The sequence below is a fragment of the Rhinopithecus bieti genome, unplaced genomic scaffold, assembly GCF_001698545.2.
Source record: "Rhinopithecus bieti isolate Rb0 unplaced genomic scaffold, ASM169854v2 scaffold_52883, whole genome shotgun sequence".
Classification (NCBI taxonomy): domain Eukaryota; kingdom Metazoa; phylum Chordata; class Mammalia; order Primates; family Cercopithecidae; genus Rhinopithecus; species Rhinopithecus bieti.
This window is the reverse complement of record NW_016820884.1, coordinates 654,622-680,856: the sequence shown is the minus strand read 5'-3', so window position 1 is coordinate 680,856 and position 26,235 is coordinate 654,622. Positions and strand designations below refer to the sequence as shown.

Below are 26,235 nucleotides of genomic sequence, written 5' to 3'. Positions count from 1 at the left end.
GGGCCGGAAGTAGAAGCCAAAAGGCTGTCCAGAGCTCTCTCCTTCCACTCCTGGGATTCTTAAAAAGTGGCCCAACAATAGATTTCATGGGGTCTGTATCTCTTGAAATTATAAACGTTTATGCACATGTTTTTCTGAATAAAGCATTTGTTGGTGAGATTCACGAAGGGATTTGTAGAAATTTAAGAATTGCTACAGTGTATGATGCTGTCTTTCTAATAGTTTATTAACTTTTGACTTTGCGTATCTTCTTCCCCATCCTGCTTTTTAAAAATGAAATTGTCCACATATAAGCCTGCTTCTTTTATTGCCTCTTTTCAGTTAGTATGAAATTGAAGTATGGCTATGTACATTTTACATTTATTGAATAACTAGTTGCATTCTACACTTTACTGAAAAGTCAAGCTTATTTAACCCCATTTATAGCCCTTCCAAAGTACATTTGTTGTTTTAATTCTTTGGTGCTTTACCTTGTTTTTTGCTTTTTAATTATTAAGTGGGGAGTGGGGAGCCAGAGTATTGTGCTGGTTAGGGCCCAAGTTCTTTTTGTGTTTCTTTGTTCAAGGCTTATTTTGATTGCCAGTCTATTTTGATAAACCAAGTCTTAACTTCTGTGAAAATTATGGTTAGCCATTCTTGGACATGCAAGGATTTTCTAAGACCTATCCCTTTAGAAAACGCTTGAACTTTATATTAAATCCTACCAGATAGTAATAACTACTCAGGACATTTTTTACATTTGCCCTTTTTTGTAACCCATGATTGTTAACTTTCACTTAGTTCAGTGCTAGGGAAGGCAGAGCTTTTGTTGACTTGCTGTTTCGCTTTAGCTTATATTTAGATCTTACATTATGAATATGAATGCATTTGTGATCTGAAAATTTATCTTAAATACATTGTATTTAAGTTTCGCCTTAAGTAAATGAAAGAATTCATGTAGGGAGCATAACTCAGTGATTGACATATATGTTATCTCTTATTTCCCTTTCTTTAATTTTCTATCTTGCCTGAGAAATCTTAGCCCCAGAACAGTACCCAAAACATGTAGGCCTACTTCTCCTTTAGTTAGACAATCATCTCCTCTGATTGGAAGACCCCACCCATTGTCACCTAACTAGTTAGTGATGAAGAGAATAGGTAAAGACCCCAGTTTGCAGGCTCTTGGTTTCATGAATGCTAGGAAGTGACAATATCAGATGAGCGTGGTGTTGTAGTTATCTAAGGAGAAAATATTAGAGCCAGATGTTATTGGATCTGGCTGATCTCTTACATGTCACAAAGTAGAAATCTTGGGATGTGGATCACCCATGTTGGGGATAAGAGGGAGCTTGAGAGTAAGAGGAGGCTCCAGGTAGTGACGAGGTATGCAGACTTGGAAGTCAAACCTAGGTTTGCATTTTGACTCTGCCATTTGCAACCTTTCCTCACTAAGCCTTGATTTCTTCATCTCATAAATAAAGGATAATAGTGTCTACTTCCTGGATGATAACCCAGTCTCTAGTGTATGCAATGTGAAAAATTAGGGCTTATTTGTCATACAGATTTTGGTTATTTTTGTGGAGCAAATAAAGGTGCTATAAATATTTCACCTTGGAGAAAGATGGTAGTATAGTATGGTAGAATTGCTTATGGATTAAAAGCTTAATTAAAATCTAAGGCTGCCTACTTAGTAATTAGTGTGACTTGGAAAATGTCACCTATCCACTGAGTCTCATGTTTCCCCTCTCTTAAGGATAATACCTGTTCTGCCTACATCACAAGTTTATTTAAACTAAAAAAAGATTTGTGCAAATACTTCGTTAAACTCTAAGATACTCTGAACGTTTCTTATAATTATATATTAATAATAATAATGACATCGGTAAAATTAGAGTTAACTGATCAATGAAACTCAAATTCCAGTTGATTGGTCTACCAGATACCTTGTTTTGTAATATTTCTTGCAGTTCTCTGTGAATTAAAGTTTGTAGAGAGTGGAGAATTTTGGTTAGACTGGCTGGTTTTGAATCCAGGGTCTACTTCTATGAAACTGCATTATTTATCTTGGGTAATTCATTTAACCTCTCCAAACCTCAGTGCATTTTTTTTTTTTTTTTTTTGGGTCTCACAAGAAGAAGAGGACTATCTTCAATGGGTTGCTTTGAGAAATAAATCAAAGAATTCATGTAGAGAGCATAATTCAGTGATTGACATAAATGTTACCCCCATTTCCTTTTCTTTAATTTTCTTTTCCTTCTAATGCCTATGTCAGTTTTTTATACCTTAGGGAAATTTTACCAGAATCTTGAAGTATTTTAAGCATCATTTGAATGTCCCTACTTGATATAAGTTGGAAATTATTCCCTAGTATAGTAGATACTACTTTAAATAAAATCAGTTTGGCCCTCTGATACATGCTGTGATGTTGATGCCTGTGGATTAATGGAGCAAGGAATTCTAGATGGATAAAGAATCATTTACAATCCTTCCACCCTTATAAGAAGAGTATTTCTTTTAAGAATTTCAACTCTGAGTGGTGGCATACAAGTCTTGAAATATTTCAATTGCCATAGGAAGCAGTTTAAACATACTTGTCCTCATAAATGTCAGCTTATTTTTAGTATCAGCTGAACAAATCTTCATTTATTGAATGCCTATACTGCCCTAGAGACAGTTTATCTGTTTATGGTTTCTCGTCTGTTTATGGTTTCTAGTCTATGTGTTTTTTGAGGAAAACAAGGTTCTTATAATAACTATACATTTATATTACCCATTATATGACTTTTAAAGTATGGTTGATTACATTCAAGCTACCATTTTACATAGGGTAAGTATTGTCATCTCTGATTGATTGATTGATTGAGGTTGACTATCGCTGTCACCCAGGCTGGAGTGCAGTGGTGTGATCCTGGCTCACTGCAGCCTCTGCCTCCCAGGTTCAAGCGATTCTCCTGCCTTAGCCTCCCGAGTAGCTGGGATTACAGGCGCATGCCACCACGCCCGGCTTATTTTTGAATTTTTAGTAGAGACGGGGTTTCACCATGTTGGCAAGGCTTGTCTCGAATTCCTGACCCCAGGTGATTCACCCACCTTGGCCTCCCAAAGTGCTGGGATTACAGACGTGAGCCATTGCACCTGGCCATCTCTGTTTTATAATTGAGGCCAGAGAGGTAAAGTGACTTGCCCAAGGTCTCGGTTCACAAGATTGCAAAGTAATGGAACCTAAAGTCCACCGACCTGTCCAGATTGAGAGAACACCTGTGAATGATGAACACAGACCCAACCTGACAAGCACTAGTTACTCAGTCATGATTTACTGTAGTAGGCACTATTGGCCCCTCTCAAAGGGTTTGTGCCTGTAAGTTCTCAAGTCCTTCTTACAAGACACTTACACTTGAAACCTAGGTGTAGGGTTAGATGGTAGAGTAACTGCTCAAGAATACGTATTTCACAATGGAACCAAGTGCTATTGAGCATGATGTTCTGCCAACATAGTAATTTTGCCCTTTTAGATTCAAGTACTTGACAAGTGTGTCCTCAGTAGCCCATCTGGTGCAAAACAAGTTTGGAGACTTTGCTTTTGCATAGTAAAGCAAAAGATGAAACAAATATACAGACTTATCTTAAAAATAATAACCAGAGAGGCAGAATTTGGGATAACTTGACATTTGGCCAAAGTCACATTCATCAGTCTGTCCATCCCTTCATATCTAACCTCCTTTGTCACTGTGTGATCTAGGTCTTTGTGTCTTGGTAAAGATAAGGTTGTAGAACTGAGTGGAAACTAGAGAACGGGGGAGGACACTAACATTTATTGAATATTGAATACCTGCTTTGTATTATGCACAGTACTACCTTGGTGCTTTACGTGCGTTTTCATTTAAAACCTCTCAGCAAACCTCAGGTAGGCTAAAGCAGCTTGTCCAAGGCCATATAGTTAGTCGCTGTTTTCACAGCCTGTCTTTAGGTTGTATTTGGATTTATTCATGGAATTATTTGAGGAGGCATGTTTGGTAGCTTTCTCAGGCTTTTAACCTAATTAATTTATGATGATTAATAACTCTGGTTCTCAGTGCATTTTTTTTTTCCCTCAGTTTTCAGCTGGGCAACTTCAAGAATATTGACATTTTGCATTTTTAAAACTATTTAACTAGTAATCTCAGGATTGCGTATCTGGCAACATGCTAGAAAATTTTGAAATGTACTTCCTGAAGATAATATTGTACTTATAGAGCAATTTATTGTATTCGTTGCTAGGTGTTTTGTGTAAATTCTCATATATTTATCCTCTCCCCAACCCTTTGAAGGTGGGCATTTTATCTCCATTGTGCAAGGAAATATAATAGCCACAGCTGGTAAGTGATGGAAGAATAATTTGAACCACGTTGTAACTCCAAGTCCCATGAACTTTTACACTCCCTTGGGCTTTCTAAGAAGATGAATAGGAATTGAAAGTTGGTTGGAATCACAAAGCCATTCCAAGTATCTTGCGTTTCCATACACTTCTTTTCTCTCCCTGCGGAATGACACATACATACTGAGCAAGGTATGTATTTATTCTTGGTCACCATATAACATTTAGACTTCAGAGTGGTCAGAGTTGTGAAATAACACTACTTAATCTGTGGTAACAAATTATCTATGGCAACAGCATGTGATTTGTTTCTGACTTCACTCCAGGCCTACGTGGAAGAAAATACAGACCTGGAGTATAGGGCTTGATAATCACGTGTGAGAAAATGAAGGATCAGTTGATGGCATCTTCTACTCTTTAAAAACTACCTATGATTTTTACTTGCTCAATTCTAAAGTTTTCTGAAAGACATACCAATAGAAAGCATGACTTCAACATTTTACCTGCATTTATTATTGGTAGAAATAGAAGTGATTGGGGAAACAAGGGAAGTGATTAGAGAAACAAGAAAAAAAACTAGGTGTGTTGAACAAAGAGTTTCGCTAAAATCAGTATTTGGCTGACGCAGAATATCACCAGCATAGAATGAAGTTATGTGATACAAGAATAAATATGAGGTAGTAAAAAATACAACCAATCCTATATGTTTATTAATATTTACCTGTTCTGTTTTGAAAGTTTAACCTTATAGTAGGAGAACAGTTTCTCAGCATTACCAGCTTCTAGATTGTTCTTGATTCATTAAACAGCATATGCAACTTCTCCTAGCACATCAGTAATATATCTAGTTGAACTACAGACAGTTGTAATTCAGGGAAGTTTTTCAGTAAAATGTTCTAGAAGGAATTTTGTGTTAGGATTCTGGATTTAATAAATCACAAAAATCTTTTAGCTGCTGAAGTTGGTTATTGTGTAACAATCATTTTGACAAGGTTTTGTTTAAATCTTTAGTGTCCCTAGACATAAATAAGGAGCAGTATTCTTAAGTATTCTTACTAAAGCCTATTTTGTTTCATTAATGAAAACAAAATGTATTTTAGGTACCTAATATTTTTCCTAACACTTTTAAAAAATACATTTATATCTGGATTGAAGATGATTTATCATAGTTTTTTGGCTTTTTTTTTTTGACAGAGTCTCGTTCTGTCACCCAGGCTGAAGTGCAGTGGTACAATCTCAGCTCACTGCAACCTCCGCCTCCCAGGTTCAAGTGATTCTCCTGCCTCAGCCTCCCGAGTAGCTGGAGCTACAGGCGTGTGCCACCATGCCCGGCTAATTTTTTTGTGTTTTTTCACCGTGGTAGCCAGGATGGATTTATCATAGTTTTTTACATTATTTTGGCCATTTTTTCTTATAAAATTTGGAGATGGCAATGTTGACATTTTGCTCTGAATTTTATTCTTATGTGAATGATTTTCAAGTTGAACTTACCCTCGAAAGGCCATGGCCTAAATGGAATATCTGCAATCAAGTGATTCTCCTGCCTCAGCCTCCCGAGTAGCTGGGATTACAGGCACTTGCCACCATGCCCAGACAATTCTTTGTATTTTTAGTAGAAACGGAATTTCACCATATTAGCCAGGCTGGTCTTGAACTCCTGACCTCAGGTGATTCGCCTGTCTCGGCCTCCCAAAGTGCTGGAATTACAGGCGTGAGCCACTGTGCCTGGCCTAACATCTGTAATTCTTATACCATTTAAATTTTGATAAACATTTGTTGGCTTAATAAAGATAAAATGTTCTTCCTAAGGTTATCTAGCCGGTACAGTGTCTCTTAATACTCATTTTAACTGTCAAACTATCCATTTGAAAACTGTTTAGTTGTTTCTGCATATGACATTAACAGTTTTTACAGTCGCTGATTATTGTAGCATTTTATTCTTATAGTACATATTGTACACTTTCACTGGCCAATAGAATTTCTGTATAAAAAGCACATAAGGAGATTTGTACTTTAAATCAGGGGTTCCCAACACCTGGGCTGCAGACTGGTACTGGTCCATGGACTGTTAGGACCCAGGTTGCACAACAAGAGGTGAGTGGCAGGCGGACGATCGAGCATTACCACCTGAGCTCACCTCCTGTCTAGTCAGTGGTGGCATTAGATTCTCAAAGGAACAGGAACCCTATCGTGAACTGCATGTGCAAGGGATCTAGGTTGCATGCTCATTATGAGAATCTAATGCCTGATGATCTGAGGTGGAACAGTTTCATCCCAAAACCATTCCATCCTCACCCCGACCCCCATCTGTGGAAAAATTGCCTTCCATGAAACTGGTCCTTGGTGCCAAAAGGGCTGGGGACTACTGCTTTAAATTATGTAGAGAATGCTTACATAGTACTCCTTATTTTACTAGTATTTCTTGTATTGGTGGTGCTGCCTCACTGATAATGATGGTAACCCTGTAATCACTTAATCCTTGTTCAGTAGGCATCCATCTCTTTGGCCTTAAAAATGGCAAAGCTGAACTTGGGTGCGTCCCTATTGTTTAACATCTCTATAGGCCTCAGTTTCTTCATCTACAAAATAGGGAAAAATATGTACCTCATAGATCTGTTAGGATTAAAGAACGTGTTTATAATGTTCTTAGGAGTTTAGATATCTCTTTATTTGGAGAGCTGGGAAGAAGGACAATTCATTGGAAATATTTCAGGTTCGTATGAATATGACATCTCTTTTTCACCACCAGTTTCTGACTTACTGTTTTCTAGTCAGCCTCACCCCACAATTGTAACTATCTCTTGACCTAGTGGGGAAACCGAGTGCCATTTTCCTCACACATTTTTGGAGGATAAATAGTGGTAGGTGATGTAGGGGTAGTTGCCTGACAGTTACCCCACAAGCAAGTTTCCCTTACTTTTTTTTTTCAAAGTCTGATACTCAGAAGTTGCCTTTTTTGGTTCATCAGAATTATACCAGTCCTCTAGTATACCACACAGTCACAATATATCGATCATTTCAGGTGGCCAGACAGCTAACACTTTGCATTCATGTTCATTTTATCCTCATGACAAATTTAATATTTTCACTTTACAGATGAGGAAATTGAAGCGCAGAGAAATTTAAGTATTCCAAGATCACAAAGATGGTAAGGTCAGAGTAAGGAATCAAACCAACTCTGTCTGACTTTCCAGCTTATGCTCTAACCGTTACCTTATAAAACTTTTTTTGTTTAAAAGCACAAAATTTAGAACAAAGTACTCATAGACAGTAGTTGCTCAAAGGATGTGCCTTCTTTTTCTTTGCACTCTCCTTATGCTAATTATTAAGGCAAGAGTGGCAGTTCTATGTTCCCTGCCCCCCAGCAAAAAAAGGAAGGAAGAGAGGAAAACTAAGTTTCAGTGCTAAAATATCTCGTGGCCCTGGGTATGCATGAATGCATATCTGACCATAACTAGCCTAGCAGTGAGTTCCCTTCAGATAACTAAGATACATCATTTTGAGGTGGATTAGCTATCCCTGAACCCCTACCTCTTTCTGGCATTTAGCCTCTCCAGCTCCATTTGAGTAGAGCTGTGGTTGGTTTTGTAGAACTCATTAAGGTTTGGCACTATTATGGTGATGTGGTTTTGAGAAGATAATGCAATAGCCCTCAAAGAAGGAAATACATGCTGCAGTTCCTTGTCAGAAGTAAACTTGGAGCGAAACACGCCTTTAGGAGGGGTGACTAGGCTGCTTTCCTCTACTTTTAAAGCTGTAGTATGAAGCCAAAACTAAAAGAGGATGGGCTTGCGATATTCGTGGTGCTTGGGCAGCCATGTGTGAGTATCAGCTTCCAGACCGATGCTTTGTAAATCCTCATTGTTTATTCTCTTGACATTTTCTCTGGCTTTTTGCTATAACTCAACCTGAAGCATCATTGAACTTCCCTGAAGAACTAGTGTTTTTAGGATCCAAAAGTGTTTTTTTTTTTTTCTGCAGTTAAGTTAATTTGACTGGGTTTTATATGTCTTTTAGCATAAAACCCCAATGTTTTCTTGAGTTGCAGCATGCTAGGCAAGGTAAGAAGGCAGAGGTTGATTGGTTGTCGATAATTGCATGTCAGGTAGAGTGCTAGAAAATTAGTTGAAACTCATCCTGGGCTTATTGAATTTTGTTGTATAATGTGCATAAACTGTGGACGCTCGGTTTGAATGTTGTAACCTTATCTCTGGGAAATGACCTCTAATTTGTGTTATTTTGCAGTTGAAAAACTTGCTATGGATTTTATAAAATTTATAACAAAAACCCTAATATACTTTATTAGCTTCTGATAAATATTACATCAGATATCCAGTTAGTATAATTTGAATGTGGTTTGAAACTTTTTTAGAGGTAAGTTTCTTTGTGTATAGTGGAAGATGGCACATAAGTTTTAGAATTAGGTCTGGGTACAAATTGTGGCCGTTTCACTTACAGCTGTGAGTGAATTCTTGGGGAAATTATCCATTAAGTCTCAGTTTCCACACGTGCAGAATGGAAATACACTTATACCTGCCTCAGAGTTTTTGTGAGGATTAAAAGTAGATAATAAACCAACAACATTGTTTTATTATTATCAAATATGTACTGTACATAATTTTATGTTCTGTACTCTTATATGACTGGCAGCACAGTAGGTTTGCTTTCACCAGTATCACTGCAAATATGTAGTGCATTACAACATGACAACCGTAACATCACTGGGTGATGGGGATTTTCCAGCTCCATTGTAATCTTATGGGACCATCATTCCATGTATAGTCTGTCATAGACTGAAACATGGCTAAGTAGCACATGACTGTAGTAAATATTAGCATCCTTCTTTCGTTATTTCATTTTTGCCTTCCTCCCTTCAATGTTTTCTCACCCCTCCAAGAATAAAATCCTAGCTCCTACCAGGACTCACAAAGCTCTGTGAAATCTGAACCCGGTACAACTCTTCAGACCTCATTTCATAACACTTTCCTCATTCGCATTGCTCTCTCTGCACAGCTACAGTGGCTCTAACCTCCCTGGCCAGCTCATTGCCACCTCAGGATCTTTGCACTTGTGGTACACATTGCCTGATGTTCTTGTTCCCTAACTCTGCATGCTGGCTCTTTCATACCATTCAGGCTAGTTATTAGGTCACCTCCTCAGAAAGCTCTTCTGAAGAAGCCACCATTTCCAGTCGAAGACATTTTCTACCGTAAGCACCTGTTTTATTTTCCTTAAATGAAGATTTGGATTTGCGTTTTAGACTACATGCAGAGTAAATAAAAATTCTCTACACACTTTTGCTGTAAATGTCTTCTGGGATTTTTGTATATACACTTCCTTTTAGAGAATATGTGCATTTGAAATGGTTTTAAGATATGAGTGTTCAGTAGAATACCTCTTAGTGCCATTTTAAAATGTGATCTAAAGAAATATTTTGCTTTTATCTTTTCTTTCTGCTCATTAATTCGCATAAATTACTACACTAAATTGCTTTAGAATGAATAGATTGCTTGGAATGAATTTTAAAATTTATTTTTTAGCCCTCATTTCAGCCCTTAGTCCTGTGAAGCCTTGGTTGACTTGCCTAAACACTATTTATCTGCAGAACCTTGGCCTTGTTACTTGGAAGATTAAATATGATATTTATGATGAAAATGCTCTGAAAAACTAAATACAGCTCTACAATCATATTATATTTGTTATGTACTGTGATTTGTTCCTGATATTTCACATTTGATTCAGGGAAATCATGTCAACACATTACAGAACCTGTTTTGTTGTTGTTTTTGTTGGGTGTGGGTTTTTGTGTGTTTTTTTGTTTGTTTGTTTTGAGATAAGGTCTCATTCTGTTGCCCAGGCTGGAGTGCAGTGGCCCAGTCATGGCTCACTGTATCCTCGACATCCTACCTCAGCTTCCCCAGTAGCTGAGACTACAGGCGTGCACCACCATGCCCGGCTAACTTTTGAAAATTTTTTGTAGAGATGAGGTCTTGTATGTTGCCCAGGCTGGTCTCAAACTCCTGGACTCAAGTGGTTCACTTGCCTCGGCCTCTTAAAATGCTGGATTAGCTGGATTATAGGTGTGAGCCACCATGCCCGGGCGACAGAACCTCTTTGTGTGATTTTTTTTTTGAGACAGAGAGTCTCACTGTGTCGCCCAGGCTGGAGTGCAGTGGCGCGATCTTGGCTCACTGCGAGCTCCACCTCCTGGGTTCACGCCATTTTCCTGCCTCAGCCTCCTGAGTAGCTGGGACTACAGGCGCCCGCCACCACGCCCGGCTAATTTTTTGTATTTTTGGTAGAGACGGGGTTTCACCGTGTTAGCCAGGATGGTCTCGATCTCCTGACCTCGTGATCCGCCCGCCTTAGCCTCCCGAAGTTGTGGGATTACAGGCATGAGCCACCGTGTCCGGCCTGACAAACCTCTTTGTAGCAGGACCGTTTCAGCTGATATTTGGATGCTTTTGATTTTAATAACAATAACAACAATAATAAAGGCTGGGTGAGACTGAACTTTTAAAATACTCCTGCTATTGTTAAATTGGTTTTCAGCTTTGCTCAGGCCTATATGAAGTTTACCTTTGGGAGAAAATGAAACCTTGTCCAATGGGTCTATAGCTTATACTCCATGCCATATTCCTATCTATGCTATGCTTCTCTCTTCTGCTAGTAACTTTTCTCCCTGGAACCTGTGCACATTAAATTTCATTTTTCCAGTAGTTCATTTTTAGAATCTTTGCTTCAGTGATGAATTGGAAAATTTTAAAATCTAATTTTCATAAGTAATTTGAGAAGTTCTCTGACCCACCTTACCTGTTTATTATGCAGTGCTGTTATTAGGGTGAGCAAATCAATGTTACATGTTTCTGCAAAAGCAGCAAATTACAGGAGAAACATGAGAAAAGTCACCTCTAGTTTGTCATTATAAAAGACATTATCTTTTTATGAGGACCTATTTTATTAATGTAACTGTTTTTAAGTAGGATAATCAATTTTAATTATAACTTACGAAAAGTGCCGAATCAGGTCAGTGGGCTATATAAAAATACTCAAGGTCATTAGAAGCTTATTGGACTTGTTGAGTATGGGTTCTTTTCTTGAATTTTAGTGATGATAACCTCATACATAGTTAAGTGAACTTCATGCCTGAAGATGGGGGTCCTGCTCAGACAAATGAGCAAAAATTTATCTTTTTTTCTGAACTGAAAAAGCTAGTTTACAGAGTGATGACTTCATTGTGATTACAGTTACCAGTTTCTGTAAGTATAGAACACATCGCTTGTCCACTAAGTTGGAAGCTTGTTAATCAGCTGATTTTTAACGTTCACCATTACACTGGAGTTTTGGGTTCATATTTAGTTCTTAATCTTTCTATCATATTTAAGTTTCTCATGATCTTCAGGAATAAAACGGAAAGAAATGGATGTGCATTCCTTTCTCTCCTGGTTCTGTTATTTAAATTGGTAATCCTACAGGGTTTCTGTTTGATTTTGTTTTGTGTTTTTGCCCCACGAGAAAGCTAAAGAAACTTTTTGACGTTTTAAAGATGAGTGTGTACTCCTCCCTTCCTTTTCCCCTCCCTCCTCCTCCTCCCTCCCTTTGCCGTCCCCTCCCCCTCATTTCTTGGAAATTTGACTTTCTTTTCTGTCATCGGTTTGAAATTACTTTATTCAGTTATATCCTTCTTTCCAAGTTTCAGCTTATTTTGTAAGCAGTTCTCTTTTTTCCTGTTCTCATTACCACTGTTGTTGATCTTGGTCAACAGGGGTAATGTTCTCACTTTCAAAATAATTCTCAGGGGCGTGTGTTTCTCAGCCTCACTAAGTAGCGTGAAGCACTGGTTAAACAGAAGACAGTTAAGTAGCTAGTAAGCCAATAACTGTCATGGAATAGACAAAGACACACAAGTTCTGACATGGATCAACCTAGTTTGTGTATAAATACAAATTTAAGTAATATTTAAATAGAAATCTCTTTCAGTGGTCCCCAATTATTTTTTTTTTGGCACCAGGTTTTGTGGAAGACAATTTTTTCATGGACCTGTGGGAGGAGGGGACGTGATGGTTGAGGGGATGATTCAAGCACATTACATTTATAATGCCCTTTATTTCTATTATTACTGCATTGTAATATATAATGGAATAATTATACAACTCACCATAATGTAGAATTAGTGGGAGCCCTGAGCTTGTTTTCCTGCAACTAAACAGTTCCATCAAGGTGTGATGGGAGACAGTGACAGATCATCAAACATTAGATTCACATAAGGAGCGCACAGCCTAGATCCCTCGCATATGCAGTTCTGGATAGGGTTCACGCTCCTGTGAGAATCGAATGCCACTTATAACTTAAAATCACTTAGATGCTCTGAGTCATCTGGGGAGTGAGAAGGTTGGAAAAGAGAAAGTACATTACTGAGTGAATAAAGATTATCTGGGATTGTTTCTCAGGTGAGGATCTATTTGATGTTGGTGTTAGTCTAGTGTGAACTAAATATAACTGCATTGGAGCCTAAGCTCAGATGTCTGCATCATGGTTTATTTCTCCTGTGTTTGTTTCAAGGAGCTCCTGTGATACCTGCTGTCTCCCATCTCAAAAAAAAAAGTAAAAATAAAATAATCAATTAATTCTCCCTCTTGCTTGCCTGTCACCTAGTCTAGAGTGCTGTGGTGAAACCATAGCTCACTGCAGCCTTGACTATTCACCTCAGCCTCCCAAGTAGCTAGGACTACAGGTGTGCACCACCAGACCTGGCTAATTTTTTTTTTTTTTTTTTGGAGAGAGTGGAGGTGGTCTTTCTGTTTTGCCCAGGCTGGTCTCGAACTCTTGGCCTCAAGCAGTCTTCCCACCTCAGCCTCCTAAAGTGCTGGGAACATAGGTGTGAGTCACTGCACCCAGCCTATTTATTTATTTTTAATAATTAAGTTGTACATAATAATATTCATGAGGCCACCTCCATAAGAGGCCACCTCCATAAGACAGGTATATTTCATTATCAGATACTACCTCCTACATTATAGAATTTTTAATAACAGTTGCAGCTCATCCTCCGTTTTGTAGTCTGATAGTTTCACTTTGTCATATTTTCTATTTCTATGGTCTTTATAAGTATTCTTGAGGCCCTCTTTTGTTTATTATGAGTATTTAAATTATTCAACTAATATTGAATATTAATTTCTGATTTTTTAAAAAATTAAAACTAATGAGTACTGGAGTGAGCCTTATCTTTTACCTACTGATTTTTTGCTACTGTTAAATTATTTCCTTAGGCTGAATTTCAAGGAATTGTATAATTAGGTCAAAGGAAATGATGTTTGCAACTCCCATATTCATTGCAATGTGGCTAGTATTAGCTCTGCTTTTCTTTTTTAGATAACTGCCACCATAGGTTGCTTTAATGCAGTGTTTTACAACCTTGGCTACACATTAAAGTCTCTACGGGAGCTTTAAAAAACACTCATGCCTGAGGACCACCTCTAGGGATTTTGATTTGATAGATGTGATATGTCATCTGGACATAAGGATTTTTTTTTTTTTTTAAGACGGAGTTTTCACTCATCGCCCAGGCTGGAGTGCAATGGCGCGATCTTGGCTCACTGCAACCTCCGCCTCCTGGGTTCAAGTGATTCTCCTGCCTCAGCCCCCCAAGTAGCTGGGATTACAGGCGCCTACCACCACGCCCAACTAATTTTTGTATTTTTAGTAGAGACAGGGTTTCACCACATTGGCCAGACTGGTCTCGAACTCCTGACCTCAGGTGATCCACCTGCCTTGGCCTGCCAAAGTGCTGGGATTACAGGCATGAGCCACCACGCCCAGCCTCTGGACATAAGGATTTTTAAAAGCTCTCCGGGCTTTCAAAGTGCAGCTAAGGTTAAAAGGTTACTTTAATGAGATTGAGCTTAACATTGCATCTGAAAATTGATTCCTTAGAGTTATTTGTTGAATCAGGTTGGTGGCTTAAATCTGATTCAGTAAGAGGAATCAACTAAATACCTTGATCATATCAATAAATATATACATGTCTGTCTAGTAGAAAATCAATTTAACTTTAATTTTTACTAATCTTGTGAATGTTGGTATATTAGATATTGATGCATGTATAACTAATGTAGTGGCAGTATGCAGAAAATCACTTTTTCAAGATCTTGAAAGCAGCACAGTAAGGTAGAACTAAAAGAATACAACTTTGGCTATTGAAGTAACATAGTATTCCAGAAGTTATGGACTCATTGAGAAAGGGAGTGAAGTAGCCCCTCAGGATAAAAAACAAGAGAAAAATGACCATAGACACCATGGACTACTAACTGCTGTACCTATATCCATAGTGCACAATGATCTAGAACTTGCATACTAGTCTCTCAAAATGTGTATTTTTAAAATTTATATATATTTTTTGTTTCATCTGTCTGCATTCTCTGCTACAAAATAGGCAGCAGAGGTGGGTATGTGTGGTGGTTTAGTTGTTGACCCAAATGCTGGCTGACTCCATTACTTAGTTACTACATTTCTCACAACTTCAGTTTCCTGACCTGCAAATTACGGTAATAATATTCTCCTTCACAGAATGATTACAAGAGTAAATGAGATGATAGGTACCAAATGCACAGTTCAATATCTGATACATTGTTAAGCAGTTGATAAATATTAACAATAAAAGGAAGTGGTTATGTTGTGGAAATAGAAACCAGTATTTAATGAGTACTCACTAGTAGTATGCATTTTAAGAATATATCTTGGCTGTGCGCGGTGGCTCCTGCCTGTAATCCCAGCAGTTTGGGAGGCTGAGGCGGGCGGATCACCTGAGGTCAGGAGTTTGAGACCAGTCTGGCCAACATGACGAAACCCCGTCTCTACTAAAAATACAAAAATTAGCCGGGGGTGGTGGCAGGCACCTGCAATCCCACCTACTTGGGAGGCTGAGGCGGGAGAATCGCTTGTACCTGGAAGGTGGTGGTTGCAGTGAGCCGAGATCGTGCCACTGCACTCCATCTTGGGTGACAGAGACTGCATCTCAAAAAAAAAAAAAAAAAAAAAAAAAAAAAAAAAAATATAATATCTCTGTCCTTATATCTTATCCTTGAGCTCTGTAAGAAACTCTTGTTATTCCACTTTCCTTTTCTTTCTTTCTTTTTTTTTTTTTTTTTTTTTTGAGACTGAAGTTTTGCTCTTGTTGCCGCTCTTGTTGCCCAGGCCGGAGTACAGTGGTGTAATCTGGGCTCACTGCAACCTCTGCCCCCTGTATTCAAGCGATTCTCCTGCCTCAGCCTCCTGAGTAGCTGGGGTTACAGGTGTGCACCACCACACCCAACAGGTTTTTGTGTGTGTGTGTGTTTTTTGTATTTTTGGTAGAGACAGGTGTTCACCATATTGGCCAGGCTGGTCTTGAACTCCTGACCTCAGGTGATCCACCTGCTTTGGCCTCCCAAAGTGGTGGGATTACAGGTGTGAGCCACTGCGCCTGGCCCCCACTTTTCTTCAAACAGATGAAAAAACTCTGGCTCATAGAAGCAAAATAATTTGTCTTAGATCAGACTGTGGTATAAATGGGATTCTACTCAGACTTCAGCACCTGTACTTTTCCCATACCACACTGTGATTTAGCCTCTAGGGAAGTCTCAGTTGAACATAATTAGATAAATTTGTAGTGAATTGGTATTTTTTTCCTCGTAGGAAAAGGTAGATTGGTGTCAATTTTGTGAACAATATGGTGAGCAATGTGGGCATGCCATTTTCCAGCCTGTCAGAATCAATATTTGTCCTTCATTTGAGTAGAATGTGCTTTTTTTTTTTTTTTTTTTTTTTTTTTTAAACACAGAGAATGAGAATTTGGTCTAGGCAGTTTGTCCAACATTTTGTCAGTCTCTTCAACGCTCACACCATTCTGTTGATCAATTTAGCAGATGGTGGACTTTGGAACTTTTTATCAGAGAATGTGTGTTGAAAAATGTTCTACTTGGAGAGAACGTTCCTTTGACTCGTAAAAAAAAATTTCTCTTAAAGGCCTCTTTGCTCCTTGTTGCCTTCAAATTACCGTGAATACTTCCTGCTGTGGGTACCACATGAAGTGTTCCTATAAAGACCAACCCTTTCCTCTTAAAGCAGTGCAGCATTATATAAGGGGGAGAGCACAGGCTTTGGGAGCAGCCCAACCTGGATTCAAATCCATTACTTGTTAGCAAAGTGCTGAGTAAGAGGGTGCTAATATTTATGGACTGCCTACTGTGTGCCGGGCATTGTTAAATGATTTATGTAGTCATTAATTTCCACAACAACTTTCTTTGCTTTTTCACAGCAACCTTTTAAAAGGACTGTTACAGTTTTTATAGGTCAAGATGCATGCTCAAAGGGGTTAAATATCTAGCTCAAGTTCTCACTTCTTGTAAGTGGTAAAGTTTGATTTTGAAGTGAGGTTTATCAAATTGCTAATGTATGTAGTATACCTTGACCAAGTATGTTAATATTTCTGGTCCCAATTTCCTCATCTCTGAAACTGGAATACTACTACTTTGAAGGACTGATAAGAGGATTAAATTAGTGTACTTAAAATTTTCTGTCAGTATCTGTTTAAGTAGATACTCAGATAATATTACTTTCTTCCCTATCTTAAGTAAATAATAATCACAGAAGAGTGAAGGAATTGTCACCTCTGCCTTTATTAAAATAATGTTTTGCATTTAACTTTGTATTTTGAAAAATTTTGAACTCAGAAAAGATACAAGAAAAATGCAATGAACTCCTATATACCCTTCATCCAAATTCTCCAGTTCTTAACATTTGGTTACATTTGCTTTATCTGTGTGTGCGTATATATACATATATAGAATTTTACTGAAGTCTTTGAGAGTAAATTGCAGAATCGTGACCTTCTGTTCCTAAATATTTCAGCATGTATTTCCTAAGAACAAGGACAGTCACTAAATACAGTAACAGTGCATTTATCAAAATTAGTAATTTATCATTAATACAATAATCTAATATGTAGTAGTTTATATTCTACTTTTCACTATCTGCTTAATAGTATTCTTTTAGGTATTTTTCCTCCTGACCTGGATCACACACTGGATTTAGTTGTTACGCTTTAGTCCGTCTCCTTTGCCACCTGTGCCTTTTGGGCCATTACTGCCACTAACATTGGGTTGTACTAGAGCTGGTTCCTTAGATTATCTGTCTCTTCAGAGAGTGATGATCTCAAACCATCTTAAACGTTGTGAGTAAAACAGAAGAATATTTGTACTCTTCCACCCTGGAATGAAATCCCAACAAATACTTGAGTACCTACGTATGTCAAGAGATTGTGCTGAGTAGTGGAGATCAGCGGGTCGGGAGATACATGGTCCTGGTTCTCAGTGGGGCTTACAGATGAGTAAGATTGTTAAACGGTGCAGTTCAGCAAGTCTTGCTGAGCTCACAAGGTAGACACTGCTCCTGGAAGTGTGCTGGAAACTAGATAAAATTCAGGGCTCCTAAGGATGTTTAAAAACAATATTAATTACCTCATGACAAGAAGATTGAAAATTTCAAGGTAATCATATTGTCAGCCTTTCATATCTGAAAGTCTGTTTTGAAATCTGGTTGAATGTGAAGATCTAAGAGACTTTAACACTATCTGATGTAGTGGTAATGAAATAATGCCTATACTGCATAATTGCCACAGTTGGTGGTAAAGTACCATTTCTTTTCTTCAGGGTGATAGTTTCCTTATTGGAATTAAAAAATAAAGCAGAAGGCAGTAGAAATCTCTATAGACCTTCCTGCAGTATTTACATTCCTTTGTCTACAGATCTTTCTTTCACTTGTTTTTTGTCTTTGTTTTTTAAAGTGTCAGCTGAGGCTATGGTGCCTCTTAATTCACCAACTGAAACAACCAGAATTTCTAGTACATTTGTGGTTATGCTTTCCTGTCCTGCAAGACCTGATGTGGTTACAATATAATCTTTGTTCACATTTTTCAAGGTAAATTTTAGATACCCAGCCATAGACCTCTTTATGGCAGAAACACAAGGCTGATGGACAACTTAATTACCAACTGTAGACGTAGGAAGGGCTTCCAATTAAGAGAATGTTGAGTAGTTATTTTACAAGTCTAAAGGAGACTGAATGCGGAAGATGGATTTAAAATGGAAATGTGGTAGTTGTACATAAAGAAAATCTGTGCTAGAATTATAGAGCATTCAGATACACCTAGGGTTCTAGGTATGGACCTCACAGTTCACCTAAGAAGGAGGGTGGACAGAGAGAGAGCAGGGCTTTGCCTTGCCTTCCCTCTACTGGCCCTGTCACACATAGCCACTCTATTTCTGCATATGATTTTATCTGAAAACATACAGCTACTTAAAAGTTTGAAAACTAGTGTCTTAGTTGTATCTGTGAAATTGTACCGGGGGGGCGGAGCAAGATGGCTGAATAGGAACAGCTCCATATTCGCCAGCGTGAACGCGGACAGAGAAGACCGGTGATTTCTGCATTTCAACTGACGGGTACTGGCGTCATCTCACTAAGGGAGTGGCGGGACAACAGGTGCTGGTCAGGGTTGCTGCAGCCCAACCAGACCGAGAGCTGAAGGCAGGGCGAGCACGCCTCACCTGGGAAAGCGCAAGGGGGAAGGGAATCCCTTTCCTAGCCAGGGGAACTGACGGACACACAACACCTGGGAACAATCGGGGGTAACTCCCACCCAACTACTGCACTTTAAGCAAACGGGCGACACCCCCCAGGAGATTATATTCCCCACCACCTGGCCTGGGAGGGTCCCACGGGCCCACGGAACCTCCCTCATTGCTTAAGCACAGGCAGTCTGCGATCTATACGCAAGGCAGCAGCGATGCTGTACCGGGGGAGGCGCCGCATTGCTGAGGGCTTAAGTAGTAACAAAAGCCGCGGGCAAGCTCCGCAACTGGGTAGGAGCTCACAGCAGCTTCAAGGGAAACGCTGCCTGTCTCTGTAGACTCCAGCTCTGGGGGACAGGGCACAGTTAACAGACGAACAACAACAAAAGTTGGAGGCGGAGGAAGCCTCTGCAGTCGCAAATGGGACTCTGTACTGACAGCTTGAAGAAAGCAGTGGATCCTCCCAAACACGGAGGTTGACGGATCTGAGAAGGGGACAGACTGCGCTGCTCAAGTGGGTCCTCTGACCCCTGAGTAGCCTAACTGGGAGATCATTCCCCACTAGGGGCAGTCTGACACCCGCACACCTCACCAGGGTGGAGTACACCCCTGAGATGAAGCTTCAAGTAAGAATCAGACAGTACACTCGCTGTTCCAGGCAATATTCTGGATTATGTTACTGCGAACCTCTGCTGCTGAACACCAGGCAAAAACAGTCTGGAGGAGGACCTCAGAGCAATCGTCCCAATAGAACTACAGGCTTGAGGGTCCGGACTGTTAGAGGGAAAACTATCAAACAGGAAGGACAACCTATACCAAAAACCCCGATCAGTACATCACCATCATCAAGACCAGAGGGCAGATAAAACCACAAAGATGGGAGAAAAAGCAGGCAGAAAAGCTGGAAATTCAAAGAGCAATAGAAGAGAGCCGCATCTCCCCCTGCAAAGGAGCGCGAGCCCATCGCCAGCAACGGAACGAAGGCTGGTCAGAGAATGACTTTGACGAGATGAGAGATGAGAAAAAGGCTTGCAGTCCATCAAAGCTTCTCAGAGCTAAAGGGAGGATTACGTACCCAGCGGCAAAAGAAACTAAAATCTTGAAAAAAAGGGAGGTGGGGAAGAATTGACAGCTAGGGACTAATTAATGAGAGAAGGGTCATAAACGATAATGAACGAGATGAAAACCATGACGAACGAGAAATACCGTTGCAAATGGCACAGAAGCTTTCAGTAACCGACTCGACAACTGGAAGAAAGAGTATCAGCGATTGAGGGATCAAATGAATGAAATGAAGCGAGACGAGAACCAAAAGAAAAAAGAAGAAAAAGAAATGAACAAAGCCTGCAAGAGAGAAAAAGGGGGGGGGTATGGGATTATGAAAAAGACCAAATCTTACGATCTGATTGGGGTGCCTGAAAGTGAGGGGGAAAATTGGAACCAAGTTGGAAAACACTCTTGCAGGATATCATCCAGGAGAACTTCCCAACCTCAGTAGTGGCAGGCCAACATTGCAAATTCAGGAAATACAGAGAACGCCACAGAAGAGTACTCCTCGAGAAGAAGGCAGCTCCAAGACACATAATTGGCAAGATTCACAAGTTGAAATGAAGGAGAAGAATCTTAAGGGGCAGCCAGAGAGAACAGGTCGGGTTACCCCAACAAAGGGAAGCCCATTCAGACTAGAACAGCAGATCTCTCGGCAGAAACTCTTACACAGGCCCAGAGGGAGAGTGGGGGGGCCAATATTCAACATCTTAAAGAAAAATTTAAATGCAGAATGTTTAATAATCCAGCCAAACTAAGTTTCATTTAAGTGAAGGAGAAATAAAATCCCTTTACCGATAAGGCAAAGCTTATAGAGATTTTGTCACCACCAGGCCGCCTTACAAGAGGACCCGAAAGGGAAGCCCTAAACATGGAAGAGGGAACAACTGCCGGTAGCAAGCCATTCGCACAAAACATTGCCAAAATGTAAAGACCATCAAGGCTAGGAAGAAACTGCATCAACGAACGAGCAAAAGTAACCAGGTTGACATATCATAATGGCAGGACAAGTCACACCATAACAATATTTAACCCTTAAATGTTAAATGGACTAAATGCTCCATTAAAGGGACACAGACTGGCAAACTGGATAAAGGAGTCAAGGACCCATCAGGGGTCTGCTTGGTATTCAGGAAGACCCATCTCACATGCACGGGAGACATACATAGGCTCTAAAATAAAGGGATGGGAGGAAGATCGCTCCAAGCAGAATGGGAAGACAGAAAAAAAGCAGGGTTGCAATCCTAGTCTCTGATGAACACAGGTACTGTTTAAAACCATCAAAGATCAAAGAGACAAAGAAGCCATTACATAATGGTAAAGGGATCCAATGTCAACAGGGAAGAGCTAACTGATCCTAAATATATATGACCCATACGAGGAGCACCCAACTTCATAAAGCAAGTCCTTAGAGACTTACAAAGAACTAGATTCCCGATACAATAATAATGGGAGACTTCCAAACACCTCCACTGTCAAGATTAGGAGCAGATGCAGACAGACGTTAACAAGGATATCCAGGAATTGAACTCACTCTCTGCCACCAGCGCGACCTAATAATTACATCTATAGAACTCTCCACCCCAGATCAACAGGAATATACATTTCTTTCTCAGCACCACCATCAGCACTTATTCCAAAGTTGGACCACATAATGGAAGTAAAGCACTCCGTCAGCAAGTGTAATGTAAAAGAACAGGAAATTATAACAAACTGGTCTCTCAGACACAGTGCGAACGAAACTAACTCAGGACTAAGAAAACTCAATCAAAAAATCCGCTCAACTACATGGGAAAACTTAACAACCTGCTCCTGCAATGACTCTGGGGTAGCATAACGAATGAAAGGCGGAAATCAAAGATGGTTCTTTGAAACCAATGAGAACAAAAGATACAACTTACCAGAATCTCTGGGGACACATTTAAAGCAGTGATGTATGAGGGAAATTTATAGCACTAAATGCCCACAAGAGAAAGCAGGGAAAGATCTAAAAATTGACACTCTAACATCACAATTAAAAGAACTAGAGAGGCAAGAGGCCAAACACATTTCAAAAAGCTTAGCAGAAGGGCAAGAAATAAACTAAGATCAGAGCAGAACTGGAAGGCAGATAGAGCAGCAAAAAACCCTCCAAAAAATCAATGAATCCAGGAGTTGGGTTTTGAAACAGATCAACCAAAATGACAAGACAGAATAGGCGCAAGACAATAAATGAAGAAAAGAGAGAGGAATCAATAGACGTAATAAAAAATGATTAAAGGGGATATCACCAACTTGACCCAGCAGAAATACAAAACTTACCATCAGGAGGAATACTATAAACAGCCTTCTACGCAAATCAACTAGAAAATCTAGAAGAAATGGATAATTCCTGAAGCTTACACCTCTTCCCAGAGATAAACCAGGAAAGAAAGCTGAATCCCTGAATAGGACCAATAGGCAGGCTCTGAGAAAATTGAGTGCAACAACTTAATAGGGCCTACCCACCCAAAAAAAGTCCAGGACCAGATGGATTCACAGTCTGGAATTCTGACCAGAGGTTACAAGGAGGAGCCGGTACCATTCCTTCGAACCTATTCCAACTCAATTAGGAAAAAGAGGGTAATCCTCCCTAAGCTCATTTTATGAGGCCAACATCATCCTGATACCAAAGCCTGGCAGAACAACAACAAAAAAAAGAATTTTAGACCAATATCCCTGGGCAGAACATCGATTGCAAAAATCCTCAATAAAGATAACTGGCAAACCGGATCAGCAGGCACATCAAAAAGGCTCTATCCACCATGATCAAGTGGGCTTCATCCCTGGGATGCAACGGCTGGTTCAACATTCGGCAAATCAATAAACATAATCAGGCATATAAACGGAGAACCCAAAGGACAAGAACCACATGATTATTCAATACGCATGCAGAAAGTCTTTTGACAAAATTCAACAGCCCTCATGCTAGAAAGACGCTCAAATAAATTCGGTATTGATGGAACGTACCTCAAAATAATAAGAGCTGTTTATGACAAACCCAAGCCAATATCAACTGAATGCGGCAAAAAGCTGGAAAAATTCCTTTGAAACGGCAACAGACAGGGGATGCCCTCGCCTCCAGCCGGACCCTCATTCCAACATCGTGTTGGAAGTTGCTGGCTAGGGGCAATCAGGCAAGAGAAAAGGAAATCAGAGTGTATTCAGTTAGGAAAAGAAGAAGTCGAAATTGTCCCTGTTTGCAGGATGACATGATTGTCAGTATTAGAAAACCCCAGTGTGTCTCAGCCCAAAATCTCCTTAAGCTGCTAGGCAACTTCAGCAAAGTCTCAGGATACAAAAATTAATGTGCAAAAATCGCAAGGCATTCTTATCATACCAGTAGCAGACAAAACAGAGGAGTCAAATCCAGGAATGGAACTTCCATTCACAATTGCTTCAAAGGAGAATAAAATATCCAGGAATCAACTTACAAGGGATGTAAAGGACCTGCTTCAAGGAGAACTACCAAACCACTGCTCAGTGAGCCAATCAAAGGAGGACACAAACAAATCCGAAAAGACATGACCATGCTCATGGATAGGAAGAATCAATATCGTTAAAATGGCCATACTGCACCCAAGTCTATTTATAGATTCAATGCCATCCCCCATCAAAAGCTACCAACGAGTTTCTTCACAGGACTTGGAAAAAAAACTGCTTTAAAGGTTCATATGGAACCAAAAAAGAGCCCGCATTTGCCAAGACAATCTAAGTCAAAAGGACAAAGCTGGAGGCGTCACGCTACCTGACTTCAAACTATACTACAAGGGCTACGCAGTAACCAAAACAGCATGGTGACTGGTACCAAAACAGAGATATAGACCAATGTGAACAGAATAGCAGTCCTCAGGAAATAATACCACCATCTACAGCCCATCTTGACTCTTTGACAAAGCCTGAGAAGAACAAGAAATGGGGAAAAGATTCCCTATTTAATAAATGGTCTGGAAAATTGGTAGCCATAAGTAGAAAGCTGAACTGGGATCTCTTTGCCTTACTCCTTCATACGAAGATTAATTCAATGATGATTTAGAGACTTAAATGTCTAGGCCTAATACCATAAAAACCCTAGAAGAAAACCGTACGCGCGCTCTTCAGGACATAGGCATGGGCAAGGACTTCATGTTCTAAAACACCAAAAGCAACGGCAGGGCAAGAGCAAAAAATTGAGACACCAATGGGGATCTAATTAAACTAAAGAGCTTCTGCAGCAGCAAAAGAAACTACCATCAGAGGGAACAGGCAACTCTACAGAATAGGGAGGAAAATTTTTGAGTCTTACTCATCTGACAAAGGGCTAATCATCCAGAATCTACAAAGAACTCAAACAAATGATATAAGAAAAAAATAAACAACCCCGATCAAAAGTGACAAAAGGATTATGAACAAGACTTTCTCAAAAGAAGGGACATTCATACAGCCCAACAGACACATGAAAAAATGCTCATCACTCACTGGCCATCAGAGAAATGCGGAAATCAAAACCACAATGAGACTACCATCTTCCACACCAGTTAGAATGGCAATCTTTAAAAAAGTCAGGAAACAACAGTGTGTGGAGATGGAGTGTGGAGAAATAGGGAACACTTATACACTGTTGGGTGGTGGGATTATAAACTAGTTTAACCATTATGGAAAACGAGTATGGCAATTCGCTCAAGGGATCTAGAACTAGATGTACCATATGACCGCAGGCCATCCCACTACTGGGATAGTATACCCAAAGGATTATAAAGTCACTGCCTCTGCTATACAAGCACCATGCACCACGTATGTTTATTGCGGCACTATTCACAATAGCAAAGACTGGGAATCAACCCAATGTGCATCTAGTGACAGACTGGGATTAAGAAAATGATGGCACATTTACACCATGGAATGCTATGCAAGTCATGAAAAAAAGGATGAGTTTGCGTCCTTTTGTAGGGACATGGATGCAGCTGGAAACATCATTCTTAGCAAACTATCCCACAAGAAGAGAAAAACGCACAACACGCATGGTCTCACTTCAGGTGGAACTGAACAATGAGTCACCTGGACTCGGGAAGGGAACATCGCGACACCAGGGCCATCATGGGGAGGCTGAGGGGGAGGGATTGCATTGGGAGTATATACCTGATACAAATGATGAATTGATGGTCTGACGAGTTGAGTGGGTGCTAGCACACCGAACATGGCACAAATATACATTATGTGTAGCAAACCTGCACGTTAGTGACACATGTACCCTAGAACTTAAAAGTATATATATTAAAAAAAAAAAAAAAAGAAAAAAAAAACACACACACACACAAAAAAGAAAGAAATTGTACCAAGCCATGGTCTCCTGAGGTTCCTTGCAGCTCTGTATAAAGCCTGTGAGCTGCTTTTTTCACAGGTGTTTGCTGTCCATTGGTTGCATGCTTTGGGAACATAGGTTCATGGTAACATTGGTGCATGGTAACATTAAGTTAAACAGAGCATACTGTGAAGCAGATGATGCTGGTACTAATGGTTCCTGTCAACTGTTTGTACTATGAGTACCAGTGCTTCAGAGAGACAATTCACTTTATTTATACTCTGTTACAGTGTCTTCAAATGTGCATCTTTCCAATTGTGAAATCAGGTACATTTTGATCAATGCTGTTATACCATTTTATCATAATTTAATTTGCAACAGTTTTTTGCTTTAGTAGTACATAAGATGATGATGGCTTTACAAGTAATAGCATCTTAATTTTGATGAAATATGCTATATTTAGTGCATAAATATAGTGCCACACATATAACGGTAAAATTCCTAATACATTCTTTCCTGCTTTTTTGCATCTGTGAAGGTAACAATAACTTCAGGGGGCCAAACTGTGGCTAACAGTAATTAATGTTGAGACATTAATGTTGAGGCAGATGTCATATATCTTTGTAGCTCTAACCTCTAGCATAGTGCCTACCACTTAATAGGTGTTCAGTAAACATTTCATTGAATGGTCTTCTAATATTAGTTTATGAGGCTAGACCATTAAAACAAAGTTTTAGTTGGGAGTAATTAGAAAAAAGAAAATGACTGACTTTTTTTTTGTTTGAGGCGGAGTCTCACTCTTTCGCCCAGGCTGGAGTGCAGTGGCGCAATCTCAACTCACTGCAACCTCCGCCTCCTGGGTTCAAGTGATTCTTCTGCCTCAGCCTCCCGAGTTGCTGGGATTACAGGTGCATGCCACCACACCCGGCTAATTTTTTTTTTTTTTT

The 26,235-nt window shown here is 39.6% G+C and overlaps 1 protein-coding gene across 12 annotated transcripts in view; it reads left to right on the top strand.

The window, feature by feature from the left end:
- The window catches only part of AKAP13 (A-kinase anchoring protein 13), a 377,174-nt gene that overhangs the window by 166,616 nt on the left and 184,323 nt on the right, over positions 1-26,235 (top strand). The window contains exon 1 of one of the 12 annotated variants that reach the window (XM_017860017.1): positions 8,078-8,154. The exons of the other annotated variants lie outside the window; for them this stretch is intronic. Within the exon in view, the coding sequence (XP_017715506.1) occupies positions 8,117-8,154 (38 nt within the window). The 5' untranslated portion in view covers positions 8,078-8,116. Of the gene's footprint in view, positions 1-8,077; positions 8,155-26,235 lie in introns of those variants that run through there. 12 annotated transcript variants of the gene reach the window in all.